Source organism: Candoia aspera, chromosome 2, assembly GCF_035149785.1.
Source record: "Candoia aspera isolate rCanAsp1 chromosome 2, rCanAsp1.hap2, whole genome shotgun sequence".
NCBI lineage: Eukaryota > Metazoa > Chordata > Lepidosauria > Squamata > Boidae > Candoia > Candoia aspera.
This window is the reverse complement of record NC_086154.1, coordinates 247,549,689-247,563,246: the sequence shown is the minus strand read 5'-3', so window position 1 is coordinate 247,563,246 and position 13,558 is coordinate 247,549,689. Positions and strand designations below refer to the sequence as shown.

General features: G+C 38.6%; 1 protein-coding gene across 2 annotated transcripts in view; it reads left to right on the top strand.

Moving 5' to 3' along the window:
- Window positions 1-13,558, top strand: part of NIPBL (NIPBL cohesin loading factor) — a 186,149-nt gene that overhangs the window by 138,297 nt on the left and 34,294 nt on the right. For both annotated transcript variants that reach the window (XM_063295737.1, XM_063295738.1), the window contains exons 23-27: window positions 3,646-3,778; window positions 4,202-4,345; window positions 8,430-8,519; window positions 10,242-10,456; window positions 10,582-10,684. In XM_063295737.1, coding sequence (XP_063151807.1) covers window positions 3,646-3,778; window positions 4,202-4,345; window positions 8,430-8,519; window positions 10,242-10,456; window positions 10,582-10,684 — 685 coding nt within the window. The remainder of the gene's footprint in view (window positions 1-3,645; window positions 3,779-4,201; window positions 4,346-8,429; window positions 8,520-10,241; window positions 10,457-10,581; window positions 10,685-13,558) is intronic.

Here is a 13,558-nt window from a genome sequence, read left to right as displayed (position 1 = left end):
GCCTTTCATGGTCTCAGTCCATGGACCTGTACTCCGTAGAACAACCCAAGCGATCGTTACACACATTGACCTTCTGCTCCATGTTCTGGAATTCCATTATCTAAACATGCTTTGGACTGATTGCGTGACAAACAGCTTTTTGAAAGATTAATCTCTCATACTTGGGACTTTTTGTCTCCTTGAAGATGTTCACATATGAGTTCTAGCCCGTCACGGCCTCTTTCCATTACTGTCGTCTTAGTTTGTTAGGACTTGGAGGCTACAAAGATTTTGGCCTTTGCCTCTGAGCTTTAAGACCTGCAGTCTGTATTAATTCCCTAAGGGAGCTTGTGTTTTTGAACCTGATAGTTATGGCCTATTTGACATCTCATTTAACATTGTTACTTGATGCTGAACTTCAGCATTATGATTTTTTTGCCCCAGTTTTTCTATATGAATAGTGTATATCATGTTCCTCCACCAACAAGTTGCAATTGCTCTTTAGATAACTGACTTCTAGTTGCATAATCTCATGCTATCTCACCACAAAGTTCAAGGTGTTCAGCTCGTATAGCACCTCAGCTTCTAGATCTATTATAAGAAATATTCCTTTCTTCCTTTGCAGGTTTTCTAATTCATAAGGGCAACAGTAGATACGCACAGAGGAGTTACAATCCTACTGCTTATGTGACTCCTTATGCTTCAGATACTTTAAATTTCTTGCCTAATAACAATCAGTGCCTGTTGTTTTCCAACTGCTAAGCTATTTGGAGGCTGCAACCTCAGTTATTTGTTCTGCCCAGTTTTGGATGTATCTTCTACAGGACTAGTACCTCTATTTCACTTTTCCAGGTGCGGACATAATACAACTTCTCAATTCAGCCTTGAGTCAAAGAATTCTACTAGTGGCTGATTTCAGGAAATCTCCCTGGAAATGTTCTCTCTGCTTGTTCTCAGCACTGATACATCCATGTCCAGGTGAGGAGCTCATCTCTGAACAGTCTGCATCTGAGGTGCTTGGTCAAGGCATAAAGCATTGCAACACTTCAGTGAGCTTGAGCTCCTTGTAGTTTATATGGCACTGGCAGCTTTTTAAGGTGGTCCCTGTGGTCATATTGTCTATGTTATGTTAGACAATTCCCTGGTAAATATAAACAAGATGGCACAAAGTCTGGCCCTATTTTTGCATCTTATATTACAATTACAGCATTGGTGTGCCTGACCCTCCATCTTCATCTTGGCAATCCTTATGTCTGAAACAAAGAACATGTTCATCAATGACTTCAGCTCTACTAGAATAGTCACCCACAAATGAAAACTACATTGGTGATGACCATTATCAAATGCCATTGGGTCAATCTGTTTGCATGTTGAGAGGAGGTAATGCCTAATACTTTGCAACAGTGGCTAGGGAGATTTCTGGTCTCTTGGTAATCCATTTTTCTTGGAATGGCCCCATTCTACATGTGTCCACTCATTTCTGCTGTTGATCAGAGTCCTGGCAAAGATAAAAGATTGACCAACCACATTGTCATCATACCATGGTGGCATTGGCAGCCATGGTTCACCATTTTGCTTCATTTTGTTTCTTGAAATACCTCTGCCTTCCTCAAGCTCTCCATTCATCAGGGCAACATTTCTATTGAGTCCTTGAGATAGAGTAGATTATGTTAGCTTCTGGGAAGGTTTCTACCAGGTCTTTCTATGCTGGTATGTAAAAATTCTTTGTGGTCTTCACCTTGAAACAGCAATTTAATCCCATGAAATGTCATGTCCATTGCTTTTTAGTCTTTTGCTTTTACTTGTATTTGAAAGAGCAAAGATTGGCTGCATTGTCAATTAAGGTCTACCTTGTAGCTGACTTTACCTTGTTTCTTTCAGTGAGGGATAGCTCTCTTTTTTTCTAACTCTTCTGTAAAGCATTTCATGAAAAGCTTAGCATATTTTTCTTTTCCAGTACCTCCTAACTGCTTCCTCATAGAGTCTCTCCGTGGCTATCACCACCATTCTCCTCTTATAGAATGTAGCCTTTCTAGTAGCTGTGACATCAGCTTATCAAACTGGAGAACTGTGTGACTTAAGAAAAAAAAACTCTATTCTGTATTATATTTAGGGAAAAAGTATTTTGCTCAGATATTTCCTTCCTTCTGAGTCAATGCATCATACAGTGTAGTGTATCCTTTTTCCCACCCCTGGAAATAATCACTCCATAGTTTAGATGGTTGTTGTGCTCTTGCTTTTTAGCTGGGCCGTGTGGCACCATTCCTGCAGTGGAGTTAAACGAAGTGGCCACTTGGGTTTAATCTTCCACTTTCATCCATAGCTACAGACTGGATCTCCACTCTACTTTGGAACCTTTCTTGAGTCACCTTCTGATGACCAGATAACTCCTCTAGATATGAATCTGTTTTCTCACCCATATGTATGAGTCACAGAAATCATGATGGTGGAGAATTGTTTTCTTACTGGTAACTGAGTTGTCAAGTGGTGATCTGTGAATTCAAAAATATCCCTTGTCATCTCAGTTGATCCCATTGTTCTTTTGGATTTGCTGTGTTAGTCTTAGGAAATGAAGGATTTTTCTGATGTTGTATGTGTGGTAGGCAGGGCTGTCCCCAAACAGTTCTGTAAGCTCTAGAACAGTGTTTCTTGACCTTGGTGACTTCCAAATATATGGACTTCAACTCCCAGAATTCCCCAACTAGCATAGCCATTGCTGCGAATTCTGGAACTTGGTGTCTACAGATCTGGAATTTGCCCAGGTTGAGAAACACTGCTGTAGAATATTATGAGCAGTGTTTAGCTCTGACTCGTAACCCATATGTGGATTTATAGATGATCCTTTGAAGAATTGTAGTTATAGATAAATAACCAGTTCTTATAAAAAGGAAGTCAACTTATATAATGTTAGATTTAGCCCAGTCAGCCCTTTTCTATACAAATGTTTGTTCAGTTAATGTAAAATTGGATAAAATCAAGTAATGTTGCTAGTGATGACCTTTAAATCCCTGATTGGAGGACAAGGATATTGGAAGGGCAGCCGGAGTTCCTGTCTTACAGAGATCTTTAGAGGCCCTCTGTTAGGTTTCAGCAATCCGTGAGATTAAAACTGGGGAAAGGGTACTTTTGAAGACTGCACTTAAGCTCTGAAATTTGTTTGAAAGGACATGCATCTTTCTTCCTAACACTCTTTCAGAAGTAATTGCTGTTTCCTGCTTCAGAGGAAGCTTCAGTATATAATCCTTCTTGTTTTTAACCAATTATTTTTATTTAATCTTTAAAATGTCTTCTGACTACTATTGTTGTATTTTTCTACTGGTTACTTTTATGTATGGGTATTGGAAATGCAGGTATTTTACTGTTCAAAAATGAATGTCTTTTTATTATATGTTGCCTCAAATTTTGGAAAATTAGCAGAACAGAAATATTTTAAATAAATAAATATTCTTATTTGCCATGTTCTGTATCACTGCTAAATGGCAGGATTATTATTGGGCTCATTTAACTGACAGATTAAATCTTTTTGAAACATAAGACTTCAGAATTTGTTGAAAAATGATGATTGGAATTATTTTAATTTCCTCCCTCATTTACTTTGGCTAGTAATTCCAAGTTTATAATGTAGTTCGTGTGTAATATGTTTTCTATTCCCACTTTTTTCATCAGATGCGGTAGCAAACAAGGGGAAGAGGATTATAGACCACTTTTTGAGAACTTTGTTCAGGATCTTCTTTCCACTGTCAATAAACCAGAATGGCCAGCTGCAGAATTGCTGCTTAGTTTATTGGGAAGATTGCTGGTAAGCATATGGAGAATTTTTTAATTTATTTAACATTTATTTATCTGCTTCCACTTTAGCAAAGGCTTGTTCTTCGTCACAACTCAGTACATCATTCTGAACCTGAGATGATTTTTGGTGAGAAGCTCATTCTCAGTATGCATTCTTACAGATGCATCTTCTATTTTTTCCTTAATTCCTAAGGATTGTCATAGCAGCCCCAGATCCCAGAATATTTATAATCATTGACATCTCAAATTTAAGGAAAGTGGGTTTTGTGAAATACTTTTTTAGTATTTGCTTGTCCTTATGTGCAAATACATATGGATGCCTAAGCTTGTAACGCTTCTTCTGTTACCGTATTATTTGGAAAAGATCAGGCAATATATGAAGCATATTGAGGGGGAGAAAATGGGAGTGACAAAAGTTTTGTGTTGTTGTTAGGTTCATCAATTCAGTAATAAATCAACAGAGATGGCTTTGAGAGTGGCATCACTTGACTATCTTGGAACTGTAGCAGCACGATTGAGAAAAGATGCAGTTACTAGCAAAATGGATCAAGGATCTATAGCCCGAATTTTAAAACAGGTTTGATGCTTTTGTTGGTTTTAAGGACAGATGTTTAAATAATGATTGAATGTTTGTTGTAATAAAAATATTTTACTAAGATGTGTACTAAAGTATAATAAAAAGAATGAGACTGAATATGTGCATTGTCAGAAACAAATTATTTTGTAGTTTTATTCTTACTTGTTTTTGTGACACATCCTTCTTAGTAGAGAATTTTTGGTGTTTCTCATTTTGATCAATTTAACAGTGTAGTAATATTGAGGGGAGAGCCAGTTTGGTGTAATGGTTAAGGCATCAGGCTAGAAACTGGGAGATTGTGAGTTCTAGTCCTGCCTTAGCCACAAAGCCAGCTGGGTGACCTTGGGCTCTCTCAGCCCTGGGAAGAAGGCAATGGCAAACCACTTCTGAAATCTTGCCAAGAAAACTGCAGGGACTTGTCCAGGCAGTTACCAAGAGTCAAGACTGACTTGAAGACGTGCATGCGCGTACACGCACACACACACACAAAATTGAGGGATATCTGCATATTTCTCTAATGCTGTAGTTAGTTCATAAATGTTTAGTCTCCATGCATTGGCCACCAGGCTGCTAGACATGAAGGCTGGTCAGATTTTTTTTTTCAGTAATGCTACTGTTCTGCGCTTATGTAAAGCATAAAGGTAACAGATGGTATTAAAATGATCTTTAATTTCTCAAAAATGTATACTCAATTTTTTTTAGTCAAATATAGGCATTCCATAGTGTGTTATGTTTATCAAAGCATAATAGCTATCTAATATTTTTTGTTCAATATTTTTTTGTTTCATTTTGTGTTATTAATGTGTGATATAACAGGTATGCATAATTGCTAATTCCACTGTATATTAGTATTTTAGTGTGAAATTGCCTGGTAGATTAGTCACTTAAATTTGTTGTTCCTGCATGTACCACATTTGAAAACAGTTTCTTATGTCACTCCACCCAGAATTCCAAAGGGAGGTGATATAGAGCAAAGCCTCACTAGATAAATACAGAATTTTTCATCATGTTTGTGTGATTTGTATATAACACCTGCACAATGCCCACTGAAAACATAATAGAAGTAAGTTTTATGCTAAGAGCCCTCCACCCCTTTTCAGTGCACGTGGTCAAGGACACAGTTCTTGCTTCATAGTCCACCTAGTGGTTTAATTGTCACAATAGCAGTGTGTTACTCTTTTGAGCTTTTCATCCACTTTTTCTATGATTCACTTCATTCTTCTTATTAGTTTAAAGATATTTCCCTTCTGTAATAATTTTTCTTCTTCTTTTACTATTCTTTCTGGAAATAAAATATGGAATAATTCAGTAATGAAATTCAAATCTGCAAATAAGAATTTATTTAGGGTATGTCCTGTTTTCTGGCAGTATTGGTCTGTGATGGGAAATCTTCCATGTCAAATTATGATTTGTGATGTTTCATATGAAGCTGGTATCTGGCCACTTAGAAAATCTATTTTTCCCCCCCTAAAATCTTTTATGGGGAAAAAATAAAAAAGTAGAATAACGTGGTTGCATAAATATACACCCTCTTATAAGTAGGGATGTAGCTGTGTTCAGAATTAACCAATCACATTCAAACTGATGTTAAATAGCAGTCAGTACACACCTGCCATCAATTAAAGTGACTCTGATCAAGCCCATACAAAGTTTAGCTGTTCCAGTAGGATTTTTCTGACATTTACTCAGTTGCTTCTTACAGCAAAAACCATGGTCTGCAAAGAGCTTACAAAACATCAAAGGGATCTCATTGTTGGAAGGTATCAGTCAGGAGAAGGGTGCAAAAATTTCCAAGGCATTGGATATACCATGGAACACAGTGAAGACAGTCATCAACAAGTGGAGAAAATATGGCACAACAGTGACATTACCAAGAACTGGATGTCTCTCCAAAATTGATGAAAAAACAAGAAGAAAACTGGTCCAAGAGGCTGCCAAGAGGCCTACAGCAACATTAAAGGAGCTGCAGGAATTTCTGGCAAGTACTGGCTGTGTACTACATATGAACAACAACCTCCCATATTCTTCGTATGTCTGGGCTGTGGGGTAGGATGGCAAGACGGAAGCCTTTTCTTACAAAGAAAAACTTCCAAACCCAGCTACATTTTGCAAAAACCTGCATCAAGTCTGACAAATGCATGTGGGAAAATGTGCTATGGTCTGATGAGACCAAGGTTGAACTTTTTGGCCATAATTCCAAAAAGTATGTTTGGAGCAAAAACAAGACTGCGCATCATCAAAAGTACACCATACCCTCAGTGAAGCAAGGTGATGGCAGCATTATGCTTTGTGGCTGCCTTTCTTCAGCTGGAACTGGGGCTTTACTCAAGGTGGAGGGAATTATGAACAGTTCCAAATATCAGTCAGGTTCGGCACAAAAACTTCAGACCTCTGCTAAAATGCTGAAGATGAAGGGGAAGTTCACCTTTCAACACGACAACGACCCAAAGCATACTGCCAAAATCAACAAAAGAATGGCTTCACCAGAAGAAGATCAAAGTTTTGGAATGGCCCAGCCAGAGCCCAGAGCCCGGACCTGAATCCAATTGACAATCTGTGGGATGACCTGAAGAGGGCTGTGCCCAGGAGATGCCCTTGCAATCTGACAGATTTGGAGCGCTTCTGCAAGAAAGAGTGGGCAAAGATTCCCAAGGCATGATGCACCATGCTGATAGACCCCTACCCCAAAAGACTGAATGCTGTCATGAAATCAAAAGGTGCTTCAACAAAGTATTAGTTTAAGAGTGTGCACACTTAGGTAACCATGCTATTCTAATGTTTTATTTTTATTTTCCCCCCTAAAAAACTTCAGTTTGTATTTCAATTGAATTGTGTTATATTAAAGGTGAGAAAATTCTGAGGTGTTTTATCTTGGTCTGGTTTTTTTACATCTCAAATACCTGGCATTTTAACAGGGGTGTGTAGACTTCTTATATCCACTGTAGCTATTACTACATTCCCTATAGACTTAATAAAGGGCTTTAATTAAAACCTAGCTGCAACCTCTCAAGCTAACAGAATTTTGATTTTCTTGGGTCTTTGGGTCCTCATCTCCCTCTCTGGGCATCTGTCCTAGGTAAAGTGATCCCACACCACATCATCTTTCCTGCATATGCCAGTCTTCAGTGATGCTGAATCACCCAGGAATCTGCATCTCTTCATCAGGCTGAAAATGCCTAATTCCATTTGCTCATTACCAATTATTTCGGCCCAGCAACATCTCTCCTTCTGCCAGCTCCTTAGGTCATTTCAACCTTCTCTCCCCCTTTATGTGAAATCTGGGTGTGAAAAGAACCTACCTATGTTCTATCAACTCATTCCTAAGATCAGGATGATAGGTTGTGTCTGTTTTCTCCATTTCATCACAATATAACTTTGTTAAATCCATCCATACATGGAGTTTTTCTCTGATTCTTTAGATATTAAGGACAAATGGATTGAATTCATGGCTATTTATTCTCATTTGGACGATAATATTTTGGGATGGTTGCAGTAGCTGAAAAGACTAATTTTGAGCCTTTTTTAATGTGCAAAAATGAATTAGTATTGCATTTTATTATCTCACTCCTACCATTCATTAAAATCATAAATGTATTCTTTTGTTGTTTGTCTTCTCTAATTCTATACAACCAGAATTTTCCTATATGTGCAAGATTTTTATAGAGCTAGTGAAACAACCATTCATTAACAGAATTCATGGTCATTTATAAGGTTAGCGGCAATATTTGCCAATTCCTTAAAGGTATCCCCTTTCTGGAGCTGTATAGAAGGACACCTTGATTGCAACCTTTAAGCTTCATCAACCATTATTGATATTTCTCTGAGCATGCATACTGGTAAGAGAGGGAGGACTCATTTCTAACAATACTGGCAAATTATATCAAAAGTACTGGGATCACTGTAGGGTAAAGAAGATGCAGCTGAAACACTGCAAGCTGAAATTTCTGTGTTAAATTTCAAGACTGCAACCTTCTATTTCATCTATGTTGAGTAACTTGAGGCATGTTTAGAACACATAGCCATGTTAGTCTTGTTTGTTCTAATGTTGGGAAGTATGTCAAAAATATATTGCTATGTTTTATAGGTCTCTGGAGGTGAAGATGAAATCCAACAATTGCAAAAGGCATTGCTAGATTATTTGGAAGAAAATACAGAAACTGATGCATCATTAGTGGTAGGTTGTTAGAAAACAAGTTGGTTTAAAAGATTTTTTTCCAGTAAAAATATGGTTTTGAAATGTCATGGCAGCAGTCCTTGTAGACAAGAGGTGGGGAGCTGACTAGTAGGTAAAAGAAAGCTAACACAGGACTCTCCAAGGGTGTAGAGACCTTTGTTTGTTTGTTTTCTATCCCACCTTTATTGTTTTTATAAATAACTCAAGGTGGTCAGCATACCTAATACTCCTTCCTCCTCCTATGAAGTTTATTTTCCCGGGTCCCTTGAGCATTCAGGGGCAGGGTTAGAAAACAAAAACAGACTCTTCGGAGCCTAAGCAGTCCAAACTATGAACTCGAAGCAAAACAGAATGCCTAACCAAGGAAGTAAATTGTTCTGGCAGTAGCAGTTTAAAGCTTGCTCTTCTACTCTCTCACCAACGGTCACAATAAGACTTCCAGCCTCAGCTGCCCTTAACTTGTGTAGTCTCTGGCTCTCTTCTGAGGAATACTTTCCAGCTTGAGGAACCAGCTCTCTTCTCTGCCTGGTCAATGAGTTGAGTCAAGGCCAGGCAGTAAAAGTGAGTAGAGAAATTTGTTTGTACAGGCCTAATAAGGAGAATCCAGCAGGTGCTTTCTCTGTAGTTGTTCTTTAAAGTGTAGAAGTTCTTCTCCAGCCCCCACACCTGCTCCCTCATTAGCACAGCCTTTATGCATGCAGCAGGCATTGAGTCTTTAGACACTTATGTTCTACTGTTGTGGCTTACTTAAAAGGAGGCTGGTGTTTTCCTTTCACATTGGCCCCTACTCAGGCCTCAGACAGCCCGTTTCGATGGGGTTCCAAGTCTACTGTGGAGTAGGGAAGCACCAGCTATGCTTGTTTCTTCATTACCCTGATTATTCCACAGTCATAAAGTACCATTCAGTTATACAGTTGCATACTTTTTATGCTAATTCAAAATAACTCTCAGATGCTTACGATTGCACACATTACTTTGAGCAATATAATTAAGGTTTTGAGATTTGTTCTGTTTATAGCAGACCAAATTTGTTTATTTGTTCTGTTTATAGCAGAACAAATCTGTTTATAGAACAAATTTTTTACTTTTTGTATTTCTATGCGTATGAATGTTGAGGTTCTGCTGATACTTCAGTAAATCGTATGTATTTATATTTTTATTAGTTTAATTTTGTAAAATAATAAAAAAGACAATAGAATACATAATGCTGCTTTTCTTGTAGAAGGTTCCAATTCAGTGATATGAATTATAGGAACCTGCCTGACTTCCAGTGAGCCACTAGTCCATCTCATGCAATACTGTTTACAGCAGCATTTCCCAATATAGATTCTCAGATAATTGAGACTGTAACTTCCATCTTTCCTCACCAGTTGCTGCGCTGGCTAGGGCTGATTAAAGGTGGTCCAAAACACCTGAATGAAAGAGATTAATGTAGATATCTACATTAACTGGTAGCAGGTCTCTTGAATTTTACTAATATTTTTTAAATTGTTAGTAATTATTAAGGGAATTCATAGCCCAGCTTTCTTTTCCTATAACATAATTTTCAAGGTGGCTTACATCAGTTAAGTATGTATGTACATATGTATGATGTGTATATACACACACATGTTTAATCTAAAAATAGTGGAACAAGAAATAATATTGAAAACTTTTTAAACAGCCTCTGACTTTTCTTTCTCTTTGTAATCTGTTTTCCCATTCATGGTCCTATTATACCAGTTTTCTCGGAAATTTTATATAGCTCAGTGGTTTCGGGACACCACTATGGAGACTGAGAAGGCAATGAAATCTCAGAAGGATGAAGATTCATCTGAAGGAACTCACCATTCTAAAGAGATTGAGACAACAGGACAAATTATGCACCGAGCAGAAAGTCGCAAAAAATTTCTTCGCAACATCATTAAAACAGCACCATCTCAGTTCAGTACATTAAAGTGAGTTTTCTGGACTGTTCAACAAAAACAGTTTTATTTATTTATTTTAAGGCTTTATTTGGCTTTCTTGTGTTGGTGTATTCTTTTCTTAAAGACTAAAGTAACTATCTTCAACTTTGTTACAGGATGAATTCTGATACTGTGGACTATGAAGATGCTTGCTTGGTTGTACGCTATTTGGCCTCTATGAGGCCGTTTGCCCAGAGCTTCGATATTTATTTGACACAGGTAAACTGTGCCAGAAGTCTTAATGAAATGCAGTTTGTTTCCTGATTCCAAGCACTTAGGCGGTAGTGTGCAATATCTGTTCATTGTTAAGCGTAGGTATTTAATGGGTTGTGATAACACCGCATGTTTCCATAATCCTTCTATCAGTTACATGAACATTTTTATTTATCCTGCATGCATTCACACCTTGCTAAAATGTAATTCATTTTATATGTGAGATAATTAAATTGAATCATTGTCTTAAAAGGATAAAGGAAGGATAACACCTTTTCATGAACTTCACCTTTATTGATTTGCATTCATTATTAGGGATGTAATTTAAGCTATATCTTGTTTGCTATTATTATAGTACTGTCATAAGTATAACCCTAATTTAACGAAGTGATTATGCATATTTCTTAGGAATATGAGTATATTTGAATGAATTGCCAGACAGATAACCAGCATTTTTTTTCAATCTGTACACTGTTTGTTTCTTTAATCAATTTATATGGCTGCCCACCTTACAATTGTGACTCTGGGCATTGAATTAAAAACAAGTGAACAAAAAATAACTGAATCAAAAGGGAAAAATGTAATCCATTTGAGGCCAACCATAATCATTCTCTTAACCTTTACAGAATAGGCTTATCTGACACCTTTCCCCAATGCCCAGAGGAAGGGTCAGGTTTTCAAAGTCTAGTGAAAGGCCACCAGGGTGCAACCACCTGCATCTTGAGGTTATGCTGTTCCATAGGGCAGGTGCCACAACAGAGAAGGCATGCCTTCTGAGTCCCATCTTGTGGTATTGCTTCATAGAAAGGACCCAAAGCATGACAACTCTGTTGGATCTTGTGGGACAGAGAAAGTTAGGTGGTCGTGTAAATAACCGAATCCTGTGCCATGTAGGGCTTCATAAGTGGTAAACTGCCCCTTGAATTGCACCTGGAAGCCTACTGGAAGCCATCACAGCTTACAAAGTAGTGGTATACTGTGAAGTGTCATAACTACCTGTGCTACTACATTCTGGACAAGTTGTAAGTTCTGAATGATCTTCAAGGGCAGCCTTATGTAGAGTGAGTTACAATAGTCCAAATGCGAGGGGACAAAGACATGAGTGAGCAGGGCCTCCCATTCCAAGAATAGGTGCAGTTGGCAGATAAGATGGATTTGTGCAAAGTCCTTTCTGGCTGCAGCTGCCATCTGCTAAAGAGCAAGAGCCAAGAGTCACTCAAATTGTGTATTTTTTCTGTTTGGGGGAATGCTAACCCATCCAGATTTAATGATGGAAGATTGCCACACCTGGGCGGGGGGCACCTAAGACCCACAGCAACTCAATCTTGCTAGGGTTAAGCCTAAACCTGTTCTTCCCCATTCAGACCCCCACAGCCTCCAGATGCTGGGAAAAAATCTTGTAGGCCTCACTTCATTGGCCAGGGGTGGAGAACCATAATTATATATCATCCTTATATTGATAATACTTCTACCATGCCAATGGATAACCTCGCCCAGCAGCTTCATGTAGATTTTAAATAGAAGTGGGAAGACTGTTAAATAGAAGTGGGAAGTCCTGAGGAACCCTGCAGAGCAGAGGTTTTGGGGTAGATCTCTCCTCCCCAACACATACTGGAATCTGGAGGAAGGAGGAGAACTACTGCAGTACTGGGGGTCCCATTTCCAGCCCCCTTAACTGGTCAAGAAGGACCATTGAGAGATCAAGGAGAGCCAGGATGGATGCACCACTCCATCCCAGTCCTCTGGAAATCTTCCAGCGGATGAAATCAGTGGCTCAATACTGTAGCCTGGTGTGAAATGTAACTGGAAAGTGTCCAGATAGCAAGAGTACTGTTGTTAGCATCTATTCATTTTGTAGGAAAGACCTCTACAAATCCACTTGTTTAGTCAGGTATCCCAGTTCTAACCAGATATCCTGGACTAGATCTCCTTTATAACTAATATCAAAGATATGATACATCTTCGATACTAGTAGCCAAGACCCTTGCAGTCAGCTCCAATGTACTGAAGCAGCTGTCCATGAGATAAGTTTCTCTAGCTTCCTCCTTAAGGTACAACCCTGTCCCATTTTAGGATATAAGTTTAGAATGGCACGCAGACCTCTAATCCCAGAATTAGTCTAAAGCAGATGGAAGATGGACTTCAGAACAGATAAAAGTGTGTCATTTCTGCTTATTACAAAGCTCAGAAAATGTAATCCCACCCCCCTTTCAAATTCTCCGTGTTTGCCTAAGGACTCAGGAGGAAAGGATTACCTAGCACAAATAATTCCCTACTCACTGAATTCTGCACTTTGTGCATCTTAGTCTGCAGGGGTTTCATAAAGAATAAATGGGGTGGCACAGTTCATAGAATCATATGGTTGGAAGGGACCTTGGAGGTCATCTGGTCCAACTCCCTGCCCCATGGAGGAATCTTCAGACCATCTCAGACGACTGCCCAATCTTCTCTTGAAAACCTCATGTGGTGGAGCATCTACTACTTCAGGTGGCAGCTGTTTCACTGCTAAATAGCTCTCATAGTCAGGAAATCCCTCCTTATTCCAAATCTGGATATCTCTCGGTTAAGCTTTCACCCATTGGTTCTTGTCTCACTTTGGTGCTACGGAAAATAAATCCACACCCTCTGACCTATGACATCCCTTCATGTATTAGAAAACTGCTTCATGTCTCCCCTTAGTTTTCTTTTCTTTAAGCTAAACATACCAAGTTCCTTTAACCAGGATCTATTTGTAGGATTTAACCTCCAAACTCCTTATCATCTGTGTTACTCTTCACTGCACTCTATCAAGTTCCTCATCATCCTTTTTGCAATCAGGACTGGACACAGTATTTCAGGTGAAGTCTGACCAGTACAGTATAGAGAGGTATTATCACTTCC